The sequence below is a fragment of the Lissotriton helveticus genome, chromosome 5_1, assembly GCF_964261635.1.
Source record: "Lissotriton helveticus chromosome 5_1, aLisHel1.1, whole genome shotgun sequence".
Lineage (NCBI taxonomy): Eukaryota > Metazoa > Chordata > Amphibia > Caudata > Salamandridae > Lissotriton > Lissotriton helveticus.
Window position 1 is genome coordinate 721,686,196 of NC_136065.1, and position 26,550 is coordinate 721,712,745.

Genomic DNA, 26,550 nt, shown 5'->3' on the forward strand with positions numbered 1-26,550 from the left:
GTTCGCTCTCCTTATCCAACTCAGTAAAATCTCTTGGTATAACCATTGACAATAGCCTAACTCTCAATGCCCATAAACAAATTCGGCTAAAGGAGCACTCTACACTCTCTGTCATCTCAAAAATATTAAACCCTTTATCCCAGCTGATGACTTTAAATTGGTTGTCCAATCACTTGTCCTCTCGAGAATTGACTACAGCAACGCTATCTTCACCGGAATCCCCAAGGGCCACCTAGCCCCACTTAAATCTGTGCTCAATCTAGCGGCCTGGCTCATCACTGACTACAAACGATTTGACCACATCTCCCCTGCCCTTAAATCCCTTAAATGGCTTCCTGTCGCAGGCCGATCCTCCTACACAACTGCATGCATTAAGCACCAACTCTGTCCTCCTTGTCCCAGCTCTGTTAAAAAAGAAAAACACACAATCTTGCACCTTCTCTGGTAATGCCCCAAACATCAGGAATGCCCTCCACAAAGATCTGCGATGTAATCCTTCCTACATCAGCTTTAAAAAAGACCTCAAACTGCATCTTCTCAACAAATATTGGGGTCCATAATTCTTGCCTTGAACCTTCCACCCAGCTTCCACCATTCGGGTCACCCTTGAATTGCCCACTGTCTCCCACCTCTCCCCCACCCCGTCCTTCTATTTTTCACTGGCTCTATTCGCTCCCTTACCCACTTGTTCCCCTCCCTCCATCACTCATTCTTTCCCATACCTTCCCATACCCCCTCTCCACCCACAATACCCCACTCCTCTATCTGTTTTCCACCCCCCTATACACACCTAACTACTCACTGCCTTTAGTTCTTTTTGCTTTCCTCCATCTCATATTAGATTATCAAATTTGATCACCTTTATCCATGTTACATATTTAGATTGCTCTCTTTTGCCTGTTAACTCGATCTGTATTAATTTCAAGTTCTTATTTGTTAGCCTGTCGGAAGTCTATGCTATTGAACAATTGTCTTATGCCTCTACTATCTTCATACTAATGTAAAGCGCTCTGATACCCCCGGGTCTAGCCAGCGCTATATAAAACCTTTAAAATAAAATAAATTTTTGTTATGAAGGTATTTCAACAACAACAATTAAAATTGTTGGATATGCCAACTTAATGCACCATCTCTGATCGTGCACGGGGTACTTAAAGGCATTAATTCCTAGGCAGCACTGAGCTGGCGAATAGCAAGCCATAAACCGTTGGCACCAGCCATGGTTACATGAGGAAGATCAAAACTATGGGCCTGATTTCTAATTTGGCAGATTGGTGTATGCCCATTAGAATGGTGGTTTAAAATACTCCATCTACTTGATGGACATGCGGTCCACTAAATTTACAGATATCCGGTGGCACTGTGGATATCTTTTAACATTGGCAGGAACCTTAGTCAGGGCAAGTTTCTGTCGATGTAAATGTTTGATGGATGGCTCCATGAATCATGATGGCCCTCTGTCAGACTTTTACAATGTTTTACTTTTTTCAAAAACAAATTACCAAAGCGGGACTTTGTTATTAAAAAATGTAAAACTAATGAACTCCTCACCGTGGGACTTTTCTCCTGTGGTGTGGGAGGCTAATTTTTGTTTTTACTGTACCTCACTACTAGGTTTTACCTGGTGATGATGGACTGGACAGCAAAACAAGTAATCCGACCGCCCATTCTAAATAGGTCGGCTGCTTGAATGGTTAACCTTCAATAACCTGTACTCTGCCCGGTGGTATTCTGGAGTAGGCTCTGTCATCCGCCATACTTCCCATCCACCCATCTCTAAATGAGGCATTTGGACCAACAATTTGGTGGACAGGCCGCCCTTTCTGCCAAACTACATCACGGCCTGAGTCACTCATTGGAATCAATGTTCCAGTCCTAGCATTAATAGGGCCCCCCATAATCAGCTTGCTGAGGAAAGAATCCAGTGTTGTTCTTTCTATCACAGTTTCTATTCAGAATCTTGTGCTGTTGAGGAAACAACCTCTAAAACAGTCTACTTAAAATTATTATGGGAGTGATCAGGCTCCTTGAAATAGACATTTTTGATAGACAGAGGTATAGTTATAGGTTATAGGGCGCCTTAGGAATAATTGCACATATATTAATTCAGGATATTATTGAGTTACGGTGCTGTAAGGTGAGGAGAACCACCAACCTCCCCCAAAGTTGTGGCCAAAGCCAACATAGAAATTCACAAAATCCTCAGCACACGTCTGTAGAGTGATATTAAATATCAATGTAAGTATCCATAAATTATAAACACAGTTTTAGAAATCTTCTCTATCTGTTATTCTTTTCTTTCTGATCAGCCAACACGTGTTTCTTCCCACAAACTGGGAAATCGTCCTGCAACTTTCTCAAGGCTTTAATGACATTGGTAGCAACTTTCCATGTGGTGATAATTCCATCCTACACGCTATAGACTGTGGGTGAGTCTAGTATCCTTGCTTCAAAATGAGTAAATCTGTAATTATCAGTAAAAGCACCCCGGTACACGCCGTAGTACAGCCACAACTAGATCAGACGTGTGCTGAGGATTTTGTGAACTTCTTGAAATGGACAACCAACTTGGCAGTCAGTTTCTTCACTTTTAGGATGCCAGAAGGTTTTTGCATCTTAGTCTTTGCTTTCCTACTTGACGTACCGGTGTACAGTTTGACAGATGGGATACTCTGTTGAAATGTGACTTATATCACGACTGCCGTATTACAAGGGCCGTAGTCTACTGTGCAGTTTGTAAGAGGGCAGACAGAACATCCACTACTTTTGTGATTGAGTATCCTGCTTGTGAAACTCTAAAAGAGCCATGGCTTCTTATATTTGATTTGCTTTTTTTCCACTTTTTCAGTAGTTTGCTATGGTCTTTTTACTGTTAATGAGAACAGTTTTTTCTTTACATTAACTTTTGGGCTGTCAATGTGAGACGACATGGCCACATGTTTGTAAAGTGTTGTTGTATACTTATTGATGAAGTTGTTAGAAGTTCTGGTAGTGTTTAAAACATTAATCATAGAAGTCACTGTTACCCCTAGTTACTTTTGCAGTGAATTAGTTTGGTGTGAATTGTACGGAGATGTTGTTGCAGAATATATTATGTTCAAGCTCCGATAAATTGAGCTGACACCAAAGCCCTCCTGATATTTTTGATTCAGTGTTGCCTTCGCTTTGGCAAACTTACTGTTGTGAATTCCCTAAAGTGACTAATTTGTGACAACTGGAGTACGGTTACATTAAGTCTTACCATCCATTATATTCTTACTATACAAAGACTGTATTGTGTTGGAGGCAAGCATTAGTGGATCATCAAACTTAAAGTTTTTTTTCCAAACCAAATGATTCATTCTACTCACAGAGAGCAGACGGTTTTCCTGTGATCATGCAGGTTTCCTGGAGTGCTGACCATGATGGGCCGCAGAGCAGCCGCACTCCTCCCTGAAGTTACAATAATGTAGTTCAGTTGTGCAGAGCAATAGTAGGTTGCTCAGTGGTAGTTGGCCACCACTATGAATTCATATGAGATGCTTCAAGACTACACAGACCTTCAGGCACAGAATGTCTGCAGCTGGTTTCTATTAGGTACTAGACATGGGAAAGGAAAACTCATCGATAACAGAAAGAATACAGGTTGGGAGACGCTCAAGCGCGCAATTCAAGATGGCCTCCTCCCGGTGAGCTCCGCATCGGAACAGCCCATTTTTGCCGATATTCTGCGCATTTTCTGTCAGAAACGTGCTCAAAATGGATTCAGCAGCACTCTGAAGGCTTACCTGTTGCTGTGGCTGTTTTTCCTGGTCTTCTAGACGTCAGAGGTGGTGTTTTCTCCCTCTTGCTTCATCTTTGTGCTTTGCTTCAAGGTACAGGCCACATTTCCTGTCAGGGGGGCGGAGTTAATACTTAGGAAAAGGCCTGGCTTCGGCCTAACCACTCACACAGTCTGTTTTAGCTGCTACACCAGCCTCTCCATTGAAGCATTTTTTTCTGCAATAATCTCCTCTTCCTTCATTTGACATCTATCTACATCCTTGACTTTTACAATAGGAAAATAAAGAATACAAATGTGCAAACTCCTTATAATAAGAGGAAGCAACAACTGTCTCCTCCTCCAATAAAATCTAAAGTGGTGGAATCCAGTAAACTCTCCTTAAATGTAATTCTTGAAGAACTTCAAGCGCTTCGTGCTAACACTGATATTATAGCGTCAGAGATTAAAAGCCTGCACAAAGATATGGCTAGTATGTCAATGAAAGTTTCGGATAATTCAATCAAAATACAAGACAACAAAGTAAAAATTGATGCTTTTACATCACTTGTTGCAAAAATCTCTCCTTTGTCTGCTCACCTTCAGGATATGGAAAATCGAATAGGCAATACAATTTGTGTATTTTTAATTTGCCAGAAGATGTTGGAAAGTTCCAATTGCAGACTCTGCTTGGAGAATTTGATACTTGGTCTTTTAAACATCAAATTTATGGAGAAATTTGAAATCTATAAAGCGCATAGGATTCCATCTCATCGTAATCCTCGCTACACTAAGCCAAGACAAATGATTTTTAAGGTTTTACGTCATCATCATTTGGTCTTGATAAGGAAAGCAGCACGGTAAATTCCTTCCTTAATGGTCAATGGTAATAAAAAAAATTATTTACCAAGACTTCGCCAAAGACACTGTTAAGACTTGTAAGGAATTTACTGACCTTCGTCCTCAGTTGAGAAGTCTTGGATTTAAATATGCTTTTTTTGATCCTTCAACAATGAAAATTTGGAAAGATAATTTTTCTAAGTCCTTCCAACGTCCGGAAGATTTAAAATTATTTCTGGAACAACATTCACAGCACTCTATGGATACCATGATTCTGCTACTTGAAAACTGCGTTAATATATATTTCTGTATTTTTCTAGGTCCTTCCAACGTCCGGAACATTTAAAATCATTCCTGGACCAACATTCACAGCACTCTATGGATAAGCATAATTCTACTTTCTTGAGCATTGCTTTAATATGTATTTCTGACTAATTTTACTGTATATTTCACGCTGGGCTCCAATGGTTTGGTCATGCTTGTAAAGCGTGTGTGCGTTTCACATCTGTTATTAAGGTTTATTAGTTGTCGTCTTTTCTATGTTAGTTTGTCTTTTTTTTTTCTCTTTTCCTATACCCTATTCTAGAGCTACTATTTGTCATATTCTTCTTCAACTTTTTCTCCTCTTCTTACTTCTCTCATCATCTCTAACTACAATGGCTAATGTTCATCAAGTTAAAATAATTTCTTTAAATGTTAAGGGTTTAAACCATCCTGTAAAATGTACAAACATTTTAGATTATTTGGGAAGTTGTAAAGCAGATATTTGCTTCATACAGGAAACGCATATTGATGACAAAGTCTTAGATTATATGAAAAAAAGTGGGTTGATACTATTATCTCTTCTCCTGCGAAGGGTAGTAAACATGGTGTTGCTATTCTTTTTGTAAAAAGACGACATTATCAAATTTTTAAGTAAATCATCACATTCAGAAGATAGATATGTCATAGCTAAAATTAAAATCATGATTCAGTTATGTTTTTACTTAATGTATATGGTCCAACGGCTGATGAGCCTCTGTTTTGGTCTAATTTAACTTCTGAAGTACTAACATTGGGTAATGTTCCTCTTATAGTTGGAGGAGATTTCAACCTTATATCTGATCCTTTAATAGATAGATCTTCTCTCACTAAATGTCAACCTCCTAAGGCTTTTTTTACTTTTAAATCTTTTCTTAAAACTACAAAATTGGTAGATATTTGGCGATTACATTTTCCTACGGAATTATTTTTTACCTTTTTCTCTAACCCACAAAATTCATATTCAAGACTTGACTATTGAATATTTCTAGACAATTAATTAATTCTGTGGTTACTCCTACCATTGGTAATATTGTTATTTCAGATCACGCCTTAATATCCTTTGTTCTACAATTTAACTCAAGTTTCAAAACTCAATGCAGATAGAGAATGAATACTAGTATTGTTCTTAATGAACAAAACAAATCAAAAATCTTAAATATTCTTCAAGAATACTTTCATCTCAACCCAGAAGGCTCTACTTCCATGGTGAATAAATGGCACGCTTCTAAAGCTTATATTAGGGGAGCCTCCATTTGTCTCATGGCACATGAAAACAAAACTTTTAATGCAAAAATTCAGGAATTAGAAAAACAAATTGCAAAATTTGAGAGACTTTTTATTACCTCCAATGACCCTTAATATAGATTACAATTGCAAGAACTTCGATATGAGTTTAATTTAATCTTTAGTAAAAGAGCTGGTATTCAACTCTCTAATTCTAAAGCCAAATTCTGTTTTAATGCTAACAAATCTGGACGGCTTCTAGCTAATTATCTTCGTATTAAAAAAGATAAAACACAAATAAATTCAATTCATGGCCCCAATAGGAAAATTGCCCTATCTCAAAATGATATTGTTAATGAATTACGCTACTCTATATAATAAACCTAACTTTGATGATTCTTCTTTAATTGACTCATTTTTATCTAAATGTAGTTTACCCAGGGTTTCCCAATGAACAAAAAATGTATTAGATTTACCTATTACTGAAGATGAAATTCTATTAGCCATTAAGTCTCTTAAACAAAATAAACCCCCAGGACCAGGCAGCATTCCAGAGGAATTTTATAAAGAATTTCAGCTACAACTTATCCCTCATTTATTTAAATTATTTACCTTTTTTAGTTCTACTGGGGCTAATACAGGTTCTTTTACTGAGGATGTAATTGTTGTATTACCCAAAGCTAATAAAGACCCTACACTTGTATCACATTACCGTCCTATTTCCTTAATCAATCAAGATTGTAAGCTTTATGCCAAAATACTTGCAACTAGGTTATCCTCTGTTTTAGATTCTATCTTTCATCCAAATCAGTCTGGGTTTATGAGAAATAGATATTCTCCCAACATTACAAGAACTTTGCTACATGTTATAGAACAAGGGTCCACTTTAGTTTTACCATCAGGAGTACTTGCTTTAGATGCTGAGAAAGCTTTCTATAAAGTTCATTGGCAGTTTTTATTTTGTACTTTACTAGCATTTAATTTTGGTGATTTATTTATCCGTATGATATTTGCTCTTTATTCTACTCCTACTGCTCGTTTATTTATTCATGACCATATTTCTAATCAGTTTTCTCTTTTCAGAGGTACTAGACAAGGCTGTCCCCTTTCTTCGCTCCTTTTTCTTCTTGTTATTGAACCTTTGCTTGTTTCCATCAGACAATGCATTGATATTTCAGGAATTAATATTAAGGAGGTTACTATAAAAACGTTAGCATATGCAGATGATGCACTTTTATATATTAGCAACTCTTTATCCTCATTCCCTCCTTTATTTAAGAATAGTTCATCTTATTTCAAGATTTCTGGTTATAAGTTAAATACTAATAAAACAGTATTTTAAATGTTCACTGCACCCCAGATATGTTACCCGTGAAGGAAATAATTTGGCAAAGAGATAAATTTAAATATTTAGGCATTTTGTTTTCTTTATCTATGAAAACTACAATATCATTAAATTGTGATTCTATTTTAAGTTACACCAAAGATAAAATATCCAAATGGTCTTCACTTCATCTTGCATGGTGGGGGAAAATGGACTCCAGAAAAATGACTATAGCACCAAAAAAAAGATATTCCCTGCCCATGATTCCTTCTCAGTTTCCTATGAAGTTTTATAAAGTTGTAGATCAACTCCTTTCAAAATTTCTCTGGAGCAATAAACACCTCGTATTAGATATAAAAAACTAAAATTGGCTAAATATAATGGAGCTTTTAGTTTACCGGACTTTTTTGTTATCATAAAGCTTTTAGATTTAAAATAAAGTTCTCTTTGGTTTATTCATTCTTATTTGATTAATCCCCCTATATGGCTTTCTATAGAAATAAGTTTAATAGAACTGTTTCCTTTACCTACTTTGTTAACTATGTCCAATAAATCAATATTTTTTCATAATTCTGTTATTTTTGAATTCACTAAGTTAATATTAAATGACTTCGATTTAATTTTTTAATCAGCCATGTCCATTAATGAAGATATGTCATTATGGTATAACCCACATACAAAACTTGATAGAAATGTCAGATTTTGGCACTCATGGATTAAAGCTGGTATTTTTTTTATCTTAAAGATGTCTACTATAAGAATGCTTTTATTTCCTTTGATGTTTTACAGGCAACATTTTATTTACCTTCCTCTGATTTCCTAAAATATGAACTTCTATGCAATTCTATATTGGATTCATTTCCTCAAAATATAGCTTCTTATGCTAAATCAGATTGATCAATGTATTTTCAAATGGTATCTACTTGATCTCATGGTGTTTTTATATTGTATAAAAAGATGATTGCATTTCAAGGTAACAACATTAACATTATTTTAACATTCTGGAATAATGAGCTTTCAATCTCTCTATCTCATGAAACATGGAAAACTATTTGGCTTAATAATATTGCAGGATGGTTACCTGTTTCGCTTTATCAAACAAACTCCTATATTTTATACAATTGTCTATGGTCTCCATTGAGATTGTTTAAAGCTAAACTTCTTCCAACTTCAAATTGTTGGCACTGTAATTTGCATGCTGGTGCATTAAAGCATATGCGTTTTGAATGCCCTTCTGTTTTTAAATTTTGGATTGAAGTTTGGGATATTATAAGAAAAATACCTAATGTTCATGAACATTTTTCATTTAAATTGTTAATTTGTAAATCTGTTGATCTTACTCAAAAATTACTTGACTTAGAAGGTAAACTTTTAAATTTCCTGTTATCAGCAGCTTTAAAATCTATTACAACATGTTGGAAAGATGTTTCATTGTTATCTGTCCATGTTTGGTGATCATGGGTTATTTTTACTAGAAGAGGAGCCCATTTATCTTTGAATGGTATAATTTTAATTCTATTTTGGAAACCTATTGATAATTATTTATTTTCTTTTTAAAAAGTAGTTTTGATATTATATCAACTTCGTCCATCTATGATAGTAGCTCTATTTGATTATTAATAACATAGGTATACCTGTTTCTTCTTCTTCCCTCTCTATTTTCAGTAATATTATTTTATATTATATTGTACCTGTTGGAATTTAATTGTTCTCAATAATTTCCATGTGTTCTCTTTTGGTATTTTCATAGTGCTGCTATTTTCTGTATTGCCAGTTGTTTATTATAAAACTTAATGAACTATTTTAAACACACACAAAAAAAAGAAAGAATACAGGCTGTACCCTGGACAAATATTGAATCAGGAAGTGTATAGGCACATCCCAAAATGGTGTGTTCTCAATAATATGCAACATGAACATGCATTGTCTTGGAAGGCCAAACCGGGCGAGAAAGCAAGTGACCACTGTTAATTGTACTTCTTTAGCAGTGCTTGAGTTGTGATTACATTTGGTTTGCTAACAGATCAGGCTGTATACAGTGATTACCATTATCAGATACTAATAATGTCTTATAAAAACTAAATAATTGTTAATGTATTTATTTAGTAACACCTCAATCTTCAGTGCCACGTTCCAAAAGTGAAATGGACACCATTGATGCTGAAAAGGTTATAAAGAGATCTGTGACTCTACCACTACCAACACGATCTTCCTCATTAAAATCAAGCCATGAAAGGTAACTAGTATTTTAAACAATGGTTTTAAGTATTGTAGCCTTTTCATTATATTTTGAAATAACACACTGCATTTTGCATTCAAATCAGTCCCAGAATATTGAATATTTATGTTATGTGTCATGGTGTGCCAAGGATAAAAGAATCCTGTGTGACTACTCAAAGGTAGAAAAGCAGATACATAATGAATTAGTACTGCAATGAATATCGCAGAGCAACTTTGCAAATAAGAATGGGTAGCTTTTAAAATGTGTTGCTTAATACAAATTTAAAATGTTTTGCCTTGTTTTACCAGCTTGAAACAGGCATCAAGTTATATTTCTCTTAGCACAAGAGATCCATGTAAGAACACTTTTATTTATTTATGTGTGAGTTTTATATAGGGATTTGAGGGCGTAAAGTTCTGAGGTATTGTAAGATCATGAAACTAGCACTTCACAGAGTAAGCACAACAGCAGAAACGTGTGGTACATAGAGAGCAAATAGAAATCAGTGCTAACAGTAAAAGAGCAGTAGATGAAATACAATGGGGTATGTAAGCAAGAAGCAGCCAGAACCAGAGTTACATAAAGGGGTCGATTCCGATCCGGTAAAAAGCGCTCCGAATCGTCGTACGGAGCATTTTTTCCCGTACGAATCGTACCCGTAACCGTCTCCGTACGAACGACGTAGTACGATCCACACCCGATGCAGCTATCCGTACGAATCGTACCAGGGACCGTACGAATGAAATTCCCGTACGAATCGCCCTCGGAAGTCGCTGTACGCGACGTTCATACGTTTCGCGGCTGCTTTTTACGACCCGGCAAGTACGATCCGTGTTGTGTACGCTCCGTACGACTCTTTTTCTACGGGAGGTACGGAACGGCCCCCCCGGGTATGGCGCGTACCCCCCATGATCACAGGGGTACGTGGCGTACCCCTGCGATCATGAGGGTACGTGCCGTACACCCAGCATACATGGGGTACGTGCCGTACCCCATGTACGCTGGGTGTACGGCACGTACCCCCCATGTACTCTGGGTGTACGGCACGTACCCCGCATGATCACAGGGGTACGGCGCGTACCCCTGCAATCATGGGGGGTACGCGCCGTACGGTGTGTAGGTGATCGTGCGCTTCTCCGTACGAATCGACGTGTACCGTACGAATCGCGTCCCGGTCGGCCGATCGGGATCGGAATCGTCCGGTCGTACGGCGTACGTACGAGTCGTACGGAAACGGCTCCGGATACGATTCGTACGGACGGGGATTTTACCGTATCGGAATCGACCCTTTTTCTACGGGAGGTACGGAACGGCCCCCCCGGGTATGGCGCGTACCCCCCATGATCACAGGGGTACGTGGCGTACCCCTGCGATCATGAGGGTACGTGCCGTACACCCAGCATACATGGGGTACGTGCCGTACCCCATGTACGCTGGGTGTACGGCACGTACCCCCCATGTACTCTGGGTGTACGGCACGTACCCCGCATGATCACAGGGGTACGGCGCGTACCCCTGCGATCATGGGGGGTACGCGCCGTACGGTGTGTAGGTGATCGTGCGCTTCTCCGTACGAATCGACGTGTACCGTACGAATCGCGTCCCGGTCGGCCGATCGGGATCGGAATCGTCCGGTCGTACGGCGTACGTACGAGTCGTACGGAAACGGCTCCGGATACGATTCGTACGGACGGGGATTTTACCGTATCGGAATCGACCCCAAAGTGTGAGTGAAAGTACATAGCGACAATAAATCAAAGAAGAATATGAATGATAGAGTACATAAAAGTTCTGAGGTAGTGCCATGACAGTTATATTATTACAAAGTGGGTGTGTGTCTGTAGTTCCTGTAACTTTTTCCCCTTGTTATGTGCATACTACTTAAATTGAGGACTGTGTTTTTACAGCAGGAAATCCACACTTGTAGGAAACTCCATAACAAAATTACAATAATGAAAACTGGCATCAATAACTTACTCTTTACAGTAGAGTTGAGGGGAGAGAACCAAAATCAATCCAGAAAAAGTAACACAATTCATAATGATGTGGAAATGGCAGGAGTAAAAATGTCATGGTTGGGCAAGACTGGACATTTTTGCTGAGGTTCAAATAATATGTTTCTTTGATACTATCAGCTCTCAAAGAATAAATGGTTAGTGGGTTCCGCTAACACTATTGTGAAACCACAGATATTTTGATTCTCCTGCACCTTTTGGACAGCCTTTGGGCTGGGCTTTTTTAATACCAAACAACAGCCACCATTATGCCAGGGCTAGCATTATATTAGAGGTGGGCACCATTATGCTATTGATTCCGACAATATGACAGGAACTACCATTCTGCTAAGCGGTTAATTATATGACGATGCATTGCATAAATGCTCACAAAATGCCAAGAATTATTCTCACTATTCCAGGACCAGTGTTATACCAGTAGAGTGTTTTCATTATGCCTTGGGTACCCACAGTGTGCTTAGAATAGCCAGTAGAATGGCTCTGTGAGTTAATTTCTTGCTACCTGCTTATGCGAACATCTGAAGTACACAAGAGGGGACTGGCACCTGGCCACCAGCCCATTGCTTATGCACAGCTTATTCTCCACATCACTCAATGTTTGAATCTGTCTAGCAGGGGTAATGCTGCAAAATGTCAGATTGAAGTAAAGAAAATAGGTGGGATCCCACCCAAGTGCCCTGATTTTATTTTTATTGTGTTGAAGCACGAAGTCATTTCATGCAGGTTTCAGGGCGATTTACAAGTTTTATAGGAAGAAAAGGTTAACACTAAGCTGCAGTATATTACATAATTAATGTGAAGAGGTAACAGAGTTTGAATCAGAACAGAGAGCAAATATCAAGAGCAGTTTGAGTGTGCCAAATACTAATGTGCAGATAAGGTTTTTCGAAGTGGATTTAAGCATAGTATGTGCAGAGTATCCTGAGACGGTGCTTTTTAAAAAGCATGTTTTCAGTTAATATTTTTAAAATTGAGAATTAGGGGGCATATTGAAATGTGAATGGGAAATGCATGCCAAAAACGTGGTATATTGTGTGAAAAGAACTCAGGGACTCACCTAAAGTGCTCTTTTTGGAAGAGAGATGTGTCAATCAGTTTGTCATGTAGTGGATTGAGGCTTACCCTAATTGCTCTACTCATAAGTGTGTTTGTGTGTGGTAAACACAAAGATGGTGCACATTTACATGTATTTCAAGTGCAATAGATGTTAAAAAAACAAGACTTCTACAAACTCCCTTACAATGAAAGTATTATAATGGGCATGTTACCTTTGTATTGCAGTCAGGTCAATTGCACCATGCAAACAACACTCGGATAGCACATACTACCCCTATGGGGGGCCCTCAATGCAATGCATATTTTAGGACACTGCAGATACATTTTAGGAACTGCAGCACTTTGAACAGAGCCACAGTGACACTTCTAAGCAAGATAGTATGCTTCAGACTCGGGAGACATCTCTGGGCATGACTGTAGTAGTTTGAACAGGATAGTACATGCATTGCTGGTTACTCTCCATACATTTATTCTCCAGCTTTGGCACAGCACACCTGCTTGGACCAAGATACAAGAGCATATGTTATATTTGTGATTTTCTACTGGTGGTCGCCAGTTAGTTGGTAATTTCTCCTAATCACCCCTTCAAAAGCCAACCTGGAGATCCAGGTATGGATTAAGGCCATCACAGCCCTGAACTGCCCGCCGACCATTGTGGACTCGACAAATCCCTGGGCATAATCCTCGACTGTAACCTGAACATGCGAGATCACATTAACTCAATGGCAAAAGCAGCCAGATTCCACCTGAGCTACCTATGGAAGCTAAAACCTTTCATCGAGGCTACTTACCTAAAAATTGCAGTGCAAGCGCTAGTCGTCTCTAGACTGGAATATGGTTGTTCCACCCTCACTGGACTGCCCAATATCTCCTTACCACCTCTTAAAGCCTGCCTCAACGCGGCTGCCAGACTACTCACAGGCACTAGAAAATTCAAAAACATTTCCCTATACATGAAAGCCCTTAACTGGCGCCCTCTAGAGGCCAGAATTCAGTTGAAACTGGCCCGCATTACACACAAGGCTCTATACACAAACTCCCCTGCTTATTTGGCACAGAAGCTAGTGGTATCGGGAGGAAGCAGGAACTCCAGGTCCATTAGAAATCCCTTACTCCAGCCTGCCTTCTGTCAGGAAAAAAGAACCTACAATAGGGCGTTCACTGGAGCAGCACCAAGAATTTGGAACTCTTTCCCACCTGACATCAGAAGAATCATCTCTCTTGCACATTTCAAGATGGAGTCCAAAACCTTCCTCATGGGTAAATTCCTCATTTAAGTACCTGCTCTCAACCACCACATTGTGCCTGATGAATCTAGGCCTATCACTCCTTCCCAGGATCACCAATATAAGGGACCATTGCTCTATTTTACTGACTCTAACTGTGACTGTAACCTTACACCTGTCTCCCCATTTTCCCTATGCTCTCAGCATCCCGGCCCCTCACCTTCATCTTGATTGTTTGATTTTGTTATCTCTGCACTTTAAACTTTTTGTTTGTCCACCACTGTATACCGTGTAAAGCGCTCTGATACCCTCACGCGTCAAGTTTGCACTCTATAAAACACAAAAATAAAATAAAGTAAATAAAGTTATAGTTAAGACCTTGTTTCCATAGGAAAAGTGTTTTTGACTTGCTTATAACTTTGGTGCCTTTTGAAGAATCTTCACAAAATTTTCCCCAAAAAAGTGACTTCATGATTCTAGTTGTGCATGAAAAGTTTTGGGATAAGCTGCCGGGGATGATGCTCTACCGCTGAAATTTCCATTGCTCCAAGATGTGCCAATGCGTCACCACATAACCCCCATCTGATCGGTCTTCACTGGTTACCAGTGAAAAGAAGAGTAGAGGACAAGGCCCTTACTGTGGCTCACAGAGCAATGAACAACATTGGTCCGCAATATCTGAGGCAAAGACTTGTGTAATACAGCAACAAGAGAGCACTCAGATCTAATGACAAGAACTTTCTGGTCATCCCACGGTTTGCAAAGGCCAAGACCGGAGGGCGTTCCTTCTCAGTTAAAACTGCCACTCTGTGGAATACCATGCCAGAATACCTAAGGAAGATCCACTCTGAACAAATTTTCAGGAAAGCATTAAAAACATGGCTCTTTACTCTTCCCTAACTCCTCACCACTGCTTCCCATGACTATGTCAACAGCACTACTTGCGCCGGGACACCTCCGTAGGAAGTAGCCACGCGCTTTATAAGTTATCTATTATTATTAATATTAAGTGATGCACCAGATAGCTGAGTGCAAGAAAGTTCCTAAATCTTGGGATATGATTAATATTGTCTTTTTTCTTAAAAAGGAAAGTGCACAGATGAATGTGGGTATTCTCTCCCAATATCCCTCATAAATACTGACGTCAAAATATTCTCTAAAGTGTTGGCAAATCGTTTGGCATCATACATGCCTGGTTTGGTATCTGAACACCAACACAGATTCATTTTAGGTAGGGATACCACTGCACATGTTAATACGGCCATAACTGTATTTGATATTGCTAACAAAACATCTGGTACTATGGGGATGATTCTTTTAGATGCTGAGAAAGCATTTGATTGGGTGGTATGGGATGCATTATGGCGGCGGATACTACGTAACAACACATTACCAGATCTGTTTATGAACTGGATTAAAGGATTATATACCAACCCGCAGGCTAAATTAGCATATGCTAATCTGTATTCTAAAACATTCTCAATACAATGTGGCATGAGGCAGGGGTGCCCATTATCTCCCTTGCTTTTTGCTCCTTATATCGAGCCTTTTATTGAAACATTAAATCAAAATGGAGATATCACTCCATTTAGTAATGGTGCATACCAAATCAAAGCTGTCGCATACGCGGATGATATCGCGGTCTATACATCAGACCCAGTAACTACTGTCGTTATTATACAGGAAGAAGCTAAAAAATGTGGGAGTTTCTCTGGATATACGCTTAATATAAGTAAAACACAAATAGTACATAATTTGCCACCTGACACATCTATCCTCAGTACATGCACAGTGGCTGCATATTTAGGTGTTAGGATCACAAAAATGTGGACCAAATCTGGAAATTAAACTATGAAGCATTACTACAGACAGTAATTAAACAGTTTAAGAATTGGAATAAGTTGCCAATAACTATTATTGGTTGAAAAAATATAATTAAAATGATTATTTTACCTACATTTCTATATTTGTTCTGGGCAATTCCTATACAGGTTCCCAATTACTTTTTTCGTAAATTAGAGGACGCAATTAGTAGCTTTATTTGGGGCTATAAACAAGCTTGCAGATCGATAAAATCTCTAAAGTTTTCTTATAAATTTGGTGGCTTGCAACTTCCTGATTTCAAATTGTATTTTTGGGCAGCATTTACAGGGCGCATACTTTGGGGCCGATTATGATGGCGGACGGACCTGAGTCCGTCCGCCACCATAGAGTAGGAGGGACCGTCCGCAGGGGCAGCGGCGGTCCCTCCGTGCAAAATAGGATGTGACCGCCACCCTGGCGGTCACATCCTGTATTTTTAACATTGCGGCGGGTGCAGCTTCAAGCTGCACCCGCCGCAATGTTAAAAATGTATGCACCGCATTTGCGTGCACACAGCGGCAGGCACCGCGCGGTGCCTGCTGCTTTGTTCACGCAAATGCAGGGGGGTACCATAGGTACCCCCCATGTGCACCCCCCACCCCCCCTTCACCTAGGGGGCCCGCAATGGGCCCCCGAGGTGAAGGTCCGTATGCTTTTCCACGGCGGAAAAGCCGCCGTGGAAAAGCATACATTCTACTCCATCATAATATGGCTGGCGGTGTCTGATAGACACCGCCAGCCATGTTATAGCTTATCCGCCGCGGTCGGAAGGCGACCGCAGCGGAAAAGCTGCGGACTGAAAAACGATCCCCCAGCCATCCTAATCTGGCGGGGGTCTTTTTCAGTCCGCAGCGGTTTTCCCGCATCCTCGCCGGCCCGGAGGATGCGGGAAAACCACCATCATAATCGGCCCCAAAGTCTTTTAACTGATAAACTCCCATATTATGGGCTTATTTTAGCTTTAGATAATGATAATAGTATTTTTTTGTATAGGATTAATGAACCTAAATATTATAAAAGAGTTCGATTTAAGACCATAAGGGACATTGTCTGTATCTGGAAGGAAATCCTTGGTTATTTTTCGCTTACTTTTGAGGATCTTGCTAGACATTAATATTCTAAATTATAGAATAATCCATCCCTTCCGAATATATTCCCTAATGTATCTACTTCTAACTGGGCTAGAAATGGTATTGATAGGTTGGGACAACTATATGATCGCTCTGGTTTTTCTACTTACTCACCCTTGCAAGAATCTTTTGGTCTTCCATACCAGTCATTTTTTAAATACTTAGAATATAGAGATTATTTTTTCAAACGAAAATTAATGCAGCTGCCACACTCTCATGTAGTTCTTACCTGCTTCTTAAATCTTGCTTACAAAACTAGAATTAGTACGATGTACGAGCATTTGTGGGGTGCTAGAAGTGCTGATCTCAGTGAATTAGAAAATAAATGGACAGACTTTGAATATGGATATAGAAATATCTGGAATCACAATGGCTTTAGATAAGTTAAACAATTCAGTACATTCTGTTAGTTTAAAGCTGCAACAGTTTCGTACTACTTGCATGTTATATTATACTCCGGATAAAATAATAAAGTGGCAACTAGCAGCACAACTACCTGGCAGAGGGAGTACGGATAGAACAAGTTGTCCTAAATGTGGTCAAAAGGCGTCCAACATCTTGCATATGTTTTATTTATGCCCAAAACTATCAGATTTTTGAGGAAAAGTCACACAATTTATTGGTCAACATTTGAACCTTGATTCAACTTTATCCTTTAAAGAGATTATGTTGGGGTATAAGATTTGTGATGATCCTTATATAGGGTGTTTATTGTCCATTTTATTAGTAACAGCCCACCTCTGCATAGCTAGAGAGTGGATCAGTTCTAGCCCTCCTTCATTATTTGATTGGCTGGTTCTTATGAAGGATATTTATGAAAAAGAACGTGCATTAGCTAAAACTCGATCCATTCACTCAATGTTAAGATTCAATCGTATTTGGAATTTCCTTGAATGGATGGTTCTAGATTGTCTCTGTATAAGTGTTTCTCCTTTTGGGATCTTTCTTTTTGTGGTTATGACTTGTTTTTTTTTTACGTTTTGTGTGGCCTTTTCATTGAATGTATAATTTATGTCTGATTTTCAATACTTGTCTGTAAACCTCGCCAAAATAAAAATGGATTAAAAGAAATAAAATAAAAGTTTCGGGATGATCCGTGAAGTGGGGACCGTGAAAGTTAATTCCCATGGAGATTTTAGACAGAATTACAGTCCAAATCGCTGAACGGAATTACAACGAATTTGTCAGGAAGCTAGATCTCGGTCCAGAAAGCATGCTTTTTATGATTTGGTGTAAATCTGATAAGTAGTTTTTGCAATATTGAAGAAAAAACAAATTTGTATATCTAGGGATGCAGACGCTCCACTAATGCAACCGATCTCATGCAGAGATCTGATTAGCTGCCAACACTTTAAGCAGTGTTGGCAGCCATTTTGGGACTCAGACTCAGCCAAGTCCCAAACAAAAAGGTAAAATTAAAAGAGTTGGTTGCACGGTAGGAATACCCTGACCTCCCTAGGTATGGTGCTGGAGGTCCCCCAGGGACTCCGCCCTGGGCCAAGAATATATTTCTTTACATTTTTGCACCGCAGATCACGTTAGATTTGTTAATTTGCATGGAAATAAAGAAAACTGGTGGTCTCCCGCGCTTGTTTCTATTTCAACCCGGGTGGACCAGGTTCTGGAGGCATATTTTAATGTTAATTTTGAAGAAGGGATGCACACAGCTCCCGTCCCTATGGTCGATTCAGCCCGGGGTACCTGTACCTCCTTGGGGCCAGACCAATGTACTAAAACAGAGGAGGGAGGCTGTGCGGCCCCCTTCACAGTAAACATACGGCTGCGGGGACCGCCACCCACCCTGGGTGAGGCTGAATGAACAAAGGGGGATTGGGCCGGGTGGCCCACCTTCCGGGCCATTTATGGCCTAAAGGCCCACCACCTCCCTGGGGCTAAACTATATTTTGAAAGAGGAGGGGGGCGCACGGACCCCTTCTGGGCCGTTTTGGGCCCCTTGGACCACCACCTCCCCAGGCCAGGCCCTAGAATAACAAAGAAAGGAGGCTGAACGGCCCCCCTCCTGGAGCAATAATGGTCCTGGGGCCGCCACTCCCCCCAGGTTGGCTCCCTATGTCCCGGATGCCCACCCCCGGAACATATGTGTCTGTTCTCGCTTGGTGGGAGCTTCCAAGCAAGAGCAAACAGTTAGTACCCTCCCAGCCGGTGGGTGTAGGAAAACTGCTCCCACTCGCTGGGATCGGACCATGTATCTGTCTTCCTATGGGCAGGAAAACAAACGAAAGAATTGCTCCTGCATGCAGGGAGCAGTGTTTTCTATGCTACTGCGTCCAGAAGCAATGCCGCTTACGCTGGAGGTGGGGAGCTTGCAGGTACTGTGGGGGCTTTGGGGTTCCTCCCCGCAGCCCGATTGTGTGAAAAAGTGAGCGATCTTGTTGGACAAGTGGGCAGGTGAGGTTCCGTTCTGGGCTTGATGCTCATATGTCGAAATTAAACCTCAACGACAAGCACCCAGTTGAAGCTCCACTTCTGTGAAGGACAAATGATCCTGACTTCCTGGGCTTGACGAAGGCAAAGCAAGTGTGTTTTCTGTACAATTCCCCATTCAAAAATTATCTGAAATCCTTGGTAACGGTGAATGCATTGTTCATCTATTGAAGGCAATCAGTATTAACTGTGATGAGTGGTTTCTTTCTTGGCCTCTACTGGTGAGAGCAGAGTCCATGGTTCGGCCTTGGCCTTACTACCTATATGTAAATGTGCAAATCACTTGGAAGCTTCACCTGTTTGGCCCCGCCCCCCATTGGAAGTATGCAGAGGTCTTTCTGCCTTTTGCCAGTATGATGGGCAGCTTACCAAAGGTCCCCCAGGGCGTTTATCGCCGATTTTGGTGACGCCTTCTTGATGCGATGAATAAGAAGACATCTCCACCAAAGAAAGAAACACTTTATATAATTAGGAGGAAGTACCCTTGTTTGGTGGAGATTTACCTCTTTTTAAAACATTTTTTTTTTTTAGAGTTTTTGAATATTGGTAGTCTCGTCATCTTCTCTAAAGGAGAATTCTTGTAAATACAGGTTTCTGGAAGAACACACTTGAGGAGCAATCGCATTGCCAAAATTAAATGCACAGAAGGTCACGGAGACATTTACTCCTTGTCCATTACACAGCTGTAGTGTGGAATATGGACTAGATATCTGCCCACCAAGTTAGCATTTACTAATTAACCAGTAGAAAGTGCTCCTGTTGGTTGTTTTGTTCAAAACTGTAGACTTTCTGGAAAAGTGGCTGGTGAGGTTCCATTCTGGCCCACTCACTCACACAGCTACTGATACATCCACACAGGCAGTCAGACTCCAACTCACACACCCATTGTGGCACTCTCACATCCACTCACAGACCAACACAGTCACTCACACACCCATCCACACACTCACAGTCACTCACACATGCACTCACACACCCACTCACAGACCCATACAGCCACTCACCCCCCTAAAACCACTCATACCCCCACTTATAGACCTATACAGTGACTCACACACCCACACACAGACCCTTACATCTATTCACACACCCATACAGGCACTCACAAGCCTACATAATCACTCTCAAACCCACTCATACATCCATACAACTACTCACACACCCACTCACAAACCCCTAAGCCACTCACACACTGACTCACCGACTCACAAATCCATTCACACCCACTCACTCACTGTCACAACTACTCACAGACCCACTCATACACCCATACAGACACTCACACATCGAGTCACTGATCCATACAGCCACTTACACACCCACTCACCAACCCATACAGCTACTCACACACCCACAGAACCACTCACACACCGACTCACAGAACATGCAGCCACTCACACATCCACTCTCAAAGGTTACAGGTTGCAGTTAGGACAAAGTTTAAAAAACTTTGAAATTCACTAAAGAAGCATAGGTTACAGGGGTTTTATAGTTTGGAAATAACATTTTTTTAAAGTAGAAATTCCGTGAAAAAAACAAAGATACCAGGGATGTTATAGTTAGGAAATAGAATTTAAAAAACTTAAAAAATTCAATGAAAAAACCAAAGGTCACAGGGACGTGATAGTTAGGTTCAGATGTTACTCGTACAAAACCATTGACATTTAGCAGTTATAGTTACCTGCTCTAACATAACTTATGCCCCCATAATGCACTGCTTTTGACCTCACATATTGCATCACTCATGACATGGTCACTGATGACATTACTGATGACTTCTCCAAAGCGTTTTCATTTTGCTAACAACTTTGGTGACATTTTCAAAACTAGTTTGCCCGTCACTTCAGCTGCTGTTTGGAAAGTTCAGGGTGATTTCTCAAGTGGGGTCTAAGAAAAAGGGAGGTTCCCAAAATGCATTTCCCCAATGTAATTTCCTATAGAGATTTTAGACACGACTACAGCCCGAACTGCTGAACGGGATTACACCAAGTTTGGCAGAAACTAGATCTTAGTCCAGAAAGAATGCTTTATGTAATTTGATTTAAATACGTTCAGTGGTTGTGGAGGTATTATAGAAAAATAATGTAAGTATATCTAGAGACACAGATGTTCAGCCGATCCACCAGATCCCCTTCTGATATTGAAAAGTGTGTTGGGGAATGGAGTCCTTTGTGCCAAAATTGGCCCGGGGGTGGCTGTTTACCCACCTCCCCCACGAACAACTGCTGGGATCCAGGCGATGGGGTCCCCAGGCCGAAATTGATCCTGGAGGAGGGCTACGTGGCCCCCTCCCCCATAAATATAATGGGGGGCCACAGGAAAGGGGTTCCCAGGGCCAAAAACGGCCCAGGATGGGGGGGCCCTGTATGCCCTCCCCTATAAAAATGCAACTGGCCGTGGGGGATTGGGTCCTTGGGAACAAAATCAGCCCAGAGAAGTGGACTCTGCCCCCTCTCACACATAATGTGCTGGGCCTCGTACGCAGCCCCCCTCCCGGGTTTGCTGCCTTTGTGTCCTACCTCCCCCCACTGCGCAAGGGCAAAGAACATGCGTGGCATGGGGTTGTCTGCATGCATGGGTTGACCATAGTTCAGGGCAGTGAAGGAGGGTCCAGCGATCCTGATTCTGGATATAAATTCCTATAATGCTGGAGAAACTTTGCTTGAGCCTCTGGACCTTTTCAGCCTTGTATTGACAAATAGAAATAGGGGTGTGACCATGTGTTGCTCCCTTCCAGAGAATCTATTTTAGTCAATATGATCATTCCTTTTTATAATACAAAACAAAGGTCCAGATTGGTTTATTTGGAGGTAGTTATTTTATTTGCATTCACTGCTTTGTAAATCCATTGTGCATAGTTTTCACTCTGTTTAACTCGTTTTTTTTAGCGTTATTTTGAAAAAAAAGAACAGCCAACAGACACGTGTTTCGCCCTATGTGGCAAGTTTAGCAAGGTTAATCATGATATTCAGTAGTCATAGAATCAAAAGATACAATAGTAAATTCTAGTTTACTTCAGAATAATGGGTAATAGCATCCAAGGTAAACGTTATCCAAAGTCAGTCTGTGCACTCTGAGAAAGGTCCCAGGATAATCCCAATAACGTGGCGTTCCAGCGCTGGACACTGACTGGGCATTGGGTGCACCTCACTAGTACCACCGTAACACCCAAAACTAGCAATAAACAACAGAAAGGTGACCACTCAACCGGTGGTGGCTGGAAAGGATAGGGAGGGGCGAAGGTAAAGGGGTGTGATTGGTCAGACTGCCGTGGTTCTGCTCTCACATGAGGACTGAAAGCCTGGGCATGTTCTCCCACCAGGCTGTAATGCAGCCTGAGTGAACAACATGCAAAGTGCACATGACTGTTTGGCCTGTCCGAGTCAGCCGGCCAAACCTTCATGCGCACTTACATAGTGCCCACCACTCCTCCCCCTGGAGCGCCGGTCCGCAAAGCTGCCACAGCAGGAAAAAAATTAAATGATAATAACATTGAGTTATTATTATTTTATTGTTCCTTCATGTACACTGCTGAAAAGCAGTGGGGCAACGCTCCTCCACCTTGGTGGAGGAACCGCCACTGCACTGAACCTTAGCAAAAGGCCTTCCACTGTATGGCAACACATGTTTCTGCATTTTAGTAACTTTTGACCTGTTTTAGCTAGAAACAAAATTACATTTTTGTTAAAATCTGCAGAATATGCAGCAGATAATGAATTATGTGGCAAATCTATAATTATGCAAATATCACCGTGGCCGCAAAATTGCATAATTCCAGTGGCCCTGCTTATTACATCTTCTGTGACATAATTGATAATATTGCTGTAAAATTATTGATGACAAAATTGTGCTTTACGGGTGCAAGTTATAGTTACCTTAGGGCACATGTTATAGTAACTTGAGAAAACTAACTATAACTGCTGAATTTCTATGGTTTCGTTTGTGTGTAAAATCCAAACCTAACTATAACATCCGTGTGTGTGTGTGTGTGTGTTGTGTGTGTGTGTGTGTGTGTCAATATGTATGCTGCCTTTGCCTTGCTTTGCACTCTTTTTCAATTAAACTATTCATTCATGTAACATATTTCTCCAACAAAACGGTCATAACAGTGGGCGCTCTGGCCACTTATGCAAGTATTGAGGTTTGACCACTAACCTCCAAAGGGATTGTACAGACAAAAGAATTCACGCTGCACTCCCGGGAACTTTAACTACAATTCCCAAAATGCACCTTAATAAATAACAGGCATGAGTATAAATAGAAATTTAAAACAGACCTGGTGTTGGACCTGTCAGCCTTAGGGTGGTCTCCCCCTACCTTTTTGCCCTAGCGCCTTCCATTTTCACTGTACCTTTTTGTTGGACCTAGGACTCTGGGCACCTTACCAAAGCTAAACAGTACTGAGGTGCAGGGGCTCTCCCCTAAAACCTTGTGACGCTGGCATATCTACCACAAGCCCCTGCTACTGCAGTAAGGCTTAATTCTCATAGACTAGCATTGGGAACCCCCCTTATGGGATAATTTCTGACAGGGACCTAATAAGTCTGTCATGTTTGGTCTTGTTGGACTTGGGGCAGGGAACCCTTTCCAATGATATAAGGGGTTTGGGCACTACTACGCTAAGGATCCCACTTTTAGAAAGTGGATCTTTTCCTCCCTACACTTAGATAGGGCACTGTAGACTCCCCCCTCCCCTCTGCATACTGATAGTTGCCTGGGTTGGGAGGTGGGAGTGGTGATTCACACCTTCTTCCCTCGGATGGGCTGTGATGGGCTGCCCACTGTAGCCTTAACGGCCCTGTCTCTCGTCACTGTGACAGCCAGGTCAGGGAAAGCAGGGAACATACCAGAACTCCCTGGACTCTTCCAGAAGCCCCTGCCCCCAGACCCTTCCAGAGGCTTCTACCACTTTCTAGCCCCTAGAGTGTGGGATATATAAGGGAGGGTCCTGGCCTCACTTCTTCGTTACACTGCTGGACCTGGAAGAACCCCAGCGGGAGTGAGGACTGCTGCGCCAAAAGGATTGCCATTTGGAAGGAGGCTGACTGCTCCAAGGAACTGCTGCCCCTACCTACTAAGCTGCCCTACTGCCTGCTGATCCTGCCCTGCAAGGGAGACTGAAGGAGTACCACCACCAGAGTGTCTCCACCAAGAGGCTAATTAATCCCCTGCTCACTGTGGGGACTGTAAAATCTACCAGGACTAAAAGGACTGTCTATCCCCCTGCCTAGTGGGGATTCCTAAGGATCATCAAGCTTCCCTGCTGTCCAAACTGCCTCTGCAGCGCTGGGCACGTGAGGATCTTTGATTCACCCCTAAACCACCACCGCCGCCCAGGATCTGCCTGCACCTTGTAGCGCTGTGAAGGGACTGAAGTGCTGAAGCCCTGATAACCTCCGGTGCCGGCAGGAACCCCTAAGGCATGGTATAGCGCTGTGAAGCAAGAGCGCTGTGATTCAGTTATCAACGCCGCCACTTGGGCTCCAGAGCAAGCTGTAGGATGCAAGCTCTGTGGCAGAGGGAGCGCTGCGCCCTGGACGTCACTGTCACTGCCTTTGCTTAGAAGATACACAAAACTGCCTCCCAATCGTCACCACGGCAGCCCGGGCGGAAAATACACCAGGACCGCTTGGAAAACTTTCTTTCTTTTCCCCGTAAGCACCGCCATGCCCAGGAGCTTCGGGAGCCCTGGGCGCGTCACCCCCAGTGTCAGGAAAAGCCGTGCTGGGATTGGTTACCCCCGGGGCGTTGCCCAGCAACGAGGGCGCGTCCCCAGCGAAAGCCGCACGGGGATTGGTTACCAAACGGAGAGCGTCATTGGGGAAAGCCTCGCTGGCGGCCGGAGGAACGCGAGGCGACCCAGCAGAAACTGCGTGGAAGTGACACCCAACCCCCAGGAGCCTCTTGACGAGCGGCCGCTGCCGGAGTGACTGCCTGCCCCTGGTAACGGTCCGCTTGGGGAGCGAAGCGGCCGTGTGAGATCCGTAGGCTCGGGCGGGGGATTAGCGAGTGCCGGGGACTGCTCAAGTGAATAGCGTGTGCCGGGGACTGCCTCAATTAAATACCAAGCCTGAAGTGGGACAGACCGCCTACAATAGCGGGCCACTGGGGACAATCGGCATGTACCTTGTTTTGGGGGCATTTTAAAAGTACCGCCGGTAGCAGTTGAACTGCAACTATTTCTTCATGACTGTGAGCCACAGACTGTGATGATTTGATTGAGGGCTGGGGAGCTTGCAAGACTGCACAACAGGGTACGGTCTGCTCTGGGTTACATGCCTGCCGGAGGGCTTTCAGCGCACGCCTTTGGTGAGCGGGGAGGCCGCACCCCCTACTTTTGCAACAAGCGGTCCTGTGGGGAAATCCCATTAAAAACAACTGTGCAGAGGACCCCTGAACTGAACAGAGGCCCCAGAGGACAGTACTAGTGATACCGCATTTTCTTGAATAACCAAGCCCCTCGAACGGCCTTCCTGGGAATTGTGGTTTGCGCATAAGGGGCCTATGCTGATTACGTCTTCTTGCTAGAAAGGCAGAGACAGTCCATACCCCATTCAGAGACTGGTTTATTTTAGTGTATGGGACTAGAGAAGTACCTAGTCCACCGGTGCACCTTTGTGGCAATCTTCTTAAAGGCACTGTACTGAACACTTTTGATTACATACAATGGTTTCTTGTCCCTTGTGACCTTGCATACTTTTTTTTAGATAAAGATATTCTTATTTTCATATAAAACTGGTGTGGTGCCTCTTTTGTGCTTATTTTACTGTGTCGCTATTGGTGTGGGTTGCACAATTACTTTACACATTGCCTCTGAAGTTAAGCCTTCCTGCTCTGCGCAAGCTACCCTGTCGGAAGCGGTGGTCCCTACTTGGACTAGGGTGCATACCCCGGCCAACTAGAGACCTCGGTTCTAACACCTGGCCACTGTGATCAGAACTGCAATAGTCGAAACGCGTTGGTGGCATTTTATTAGATGCAGATTAAAGTCATTAAAAGATTTGAAATTCCCGGTTGTGCAGCGCACATTTTTTCGAATTCTTTTGTGTGTACAAGTGTACCCAAGATGGTGCTGCATCTAGATCTGCATGTGCTCGTGCCACCTCAGATTTATGAGTAGAGATCCAGAATCACAGGAGACCGCTTCCTTGGGCCTCATCAGGC

The 26,550-nt window shown here is 42.0% G+C and overlaps 1 protein-coding gene across 41 annotated transcripts in view; it reads left to right on the forward strand.

The window, feature by feature from the left end:
- SORBS1 (sorbin and SH3 domain containing 1) overlaps positions 1–26,550 on the forward strand; it is a 1,860,906-nt gene that overhangs the window by 1,478,963 nt on the left and 355,393 nt on the right. For all 41 annotated transcript variants that reach the window (XM_078643144.1, XM_078643174.1, XM_078643143.1 and 38 more), the window contains one exon: positions 9,537–9,666. In XM_078643144.1, the coding sequence (XP_078499270.1) occupies positions 9,537–9,666 (130 nt within the window). The remainder of the gene's footprint in view (positions 1–9,536; positions 9,667–26,550) is intronic.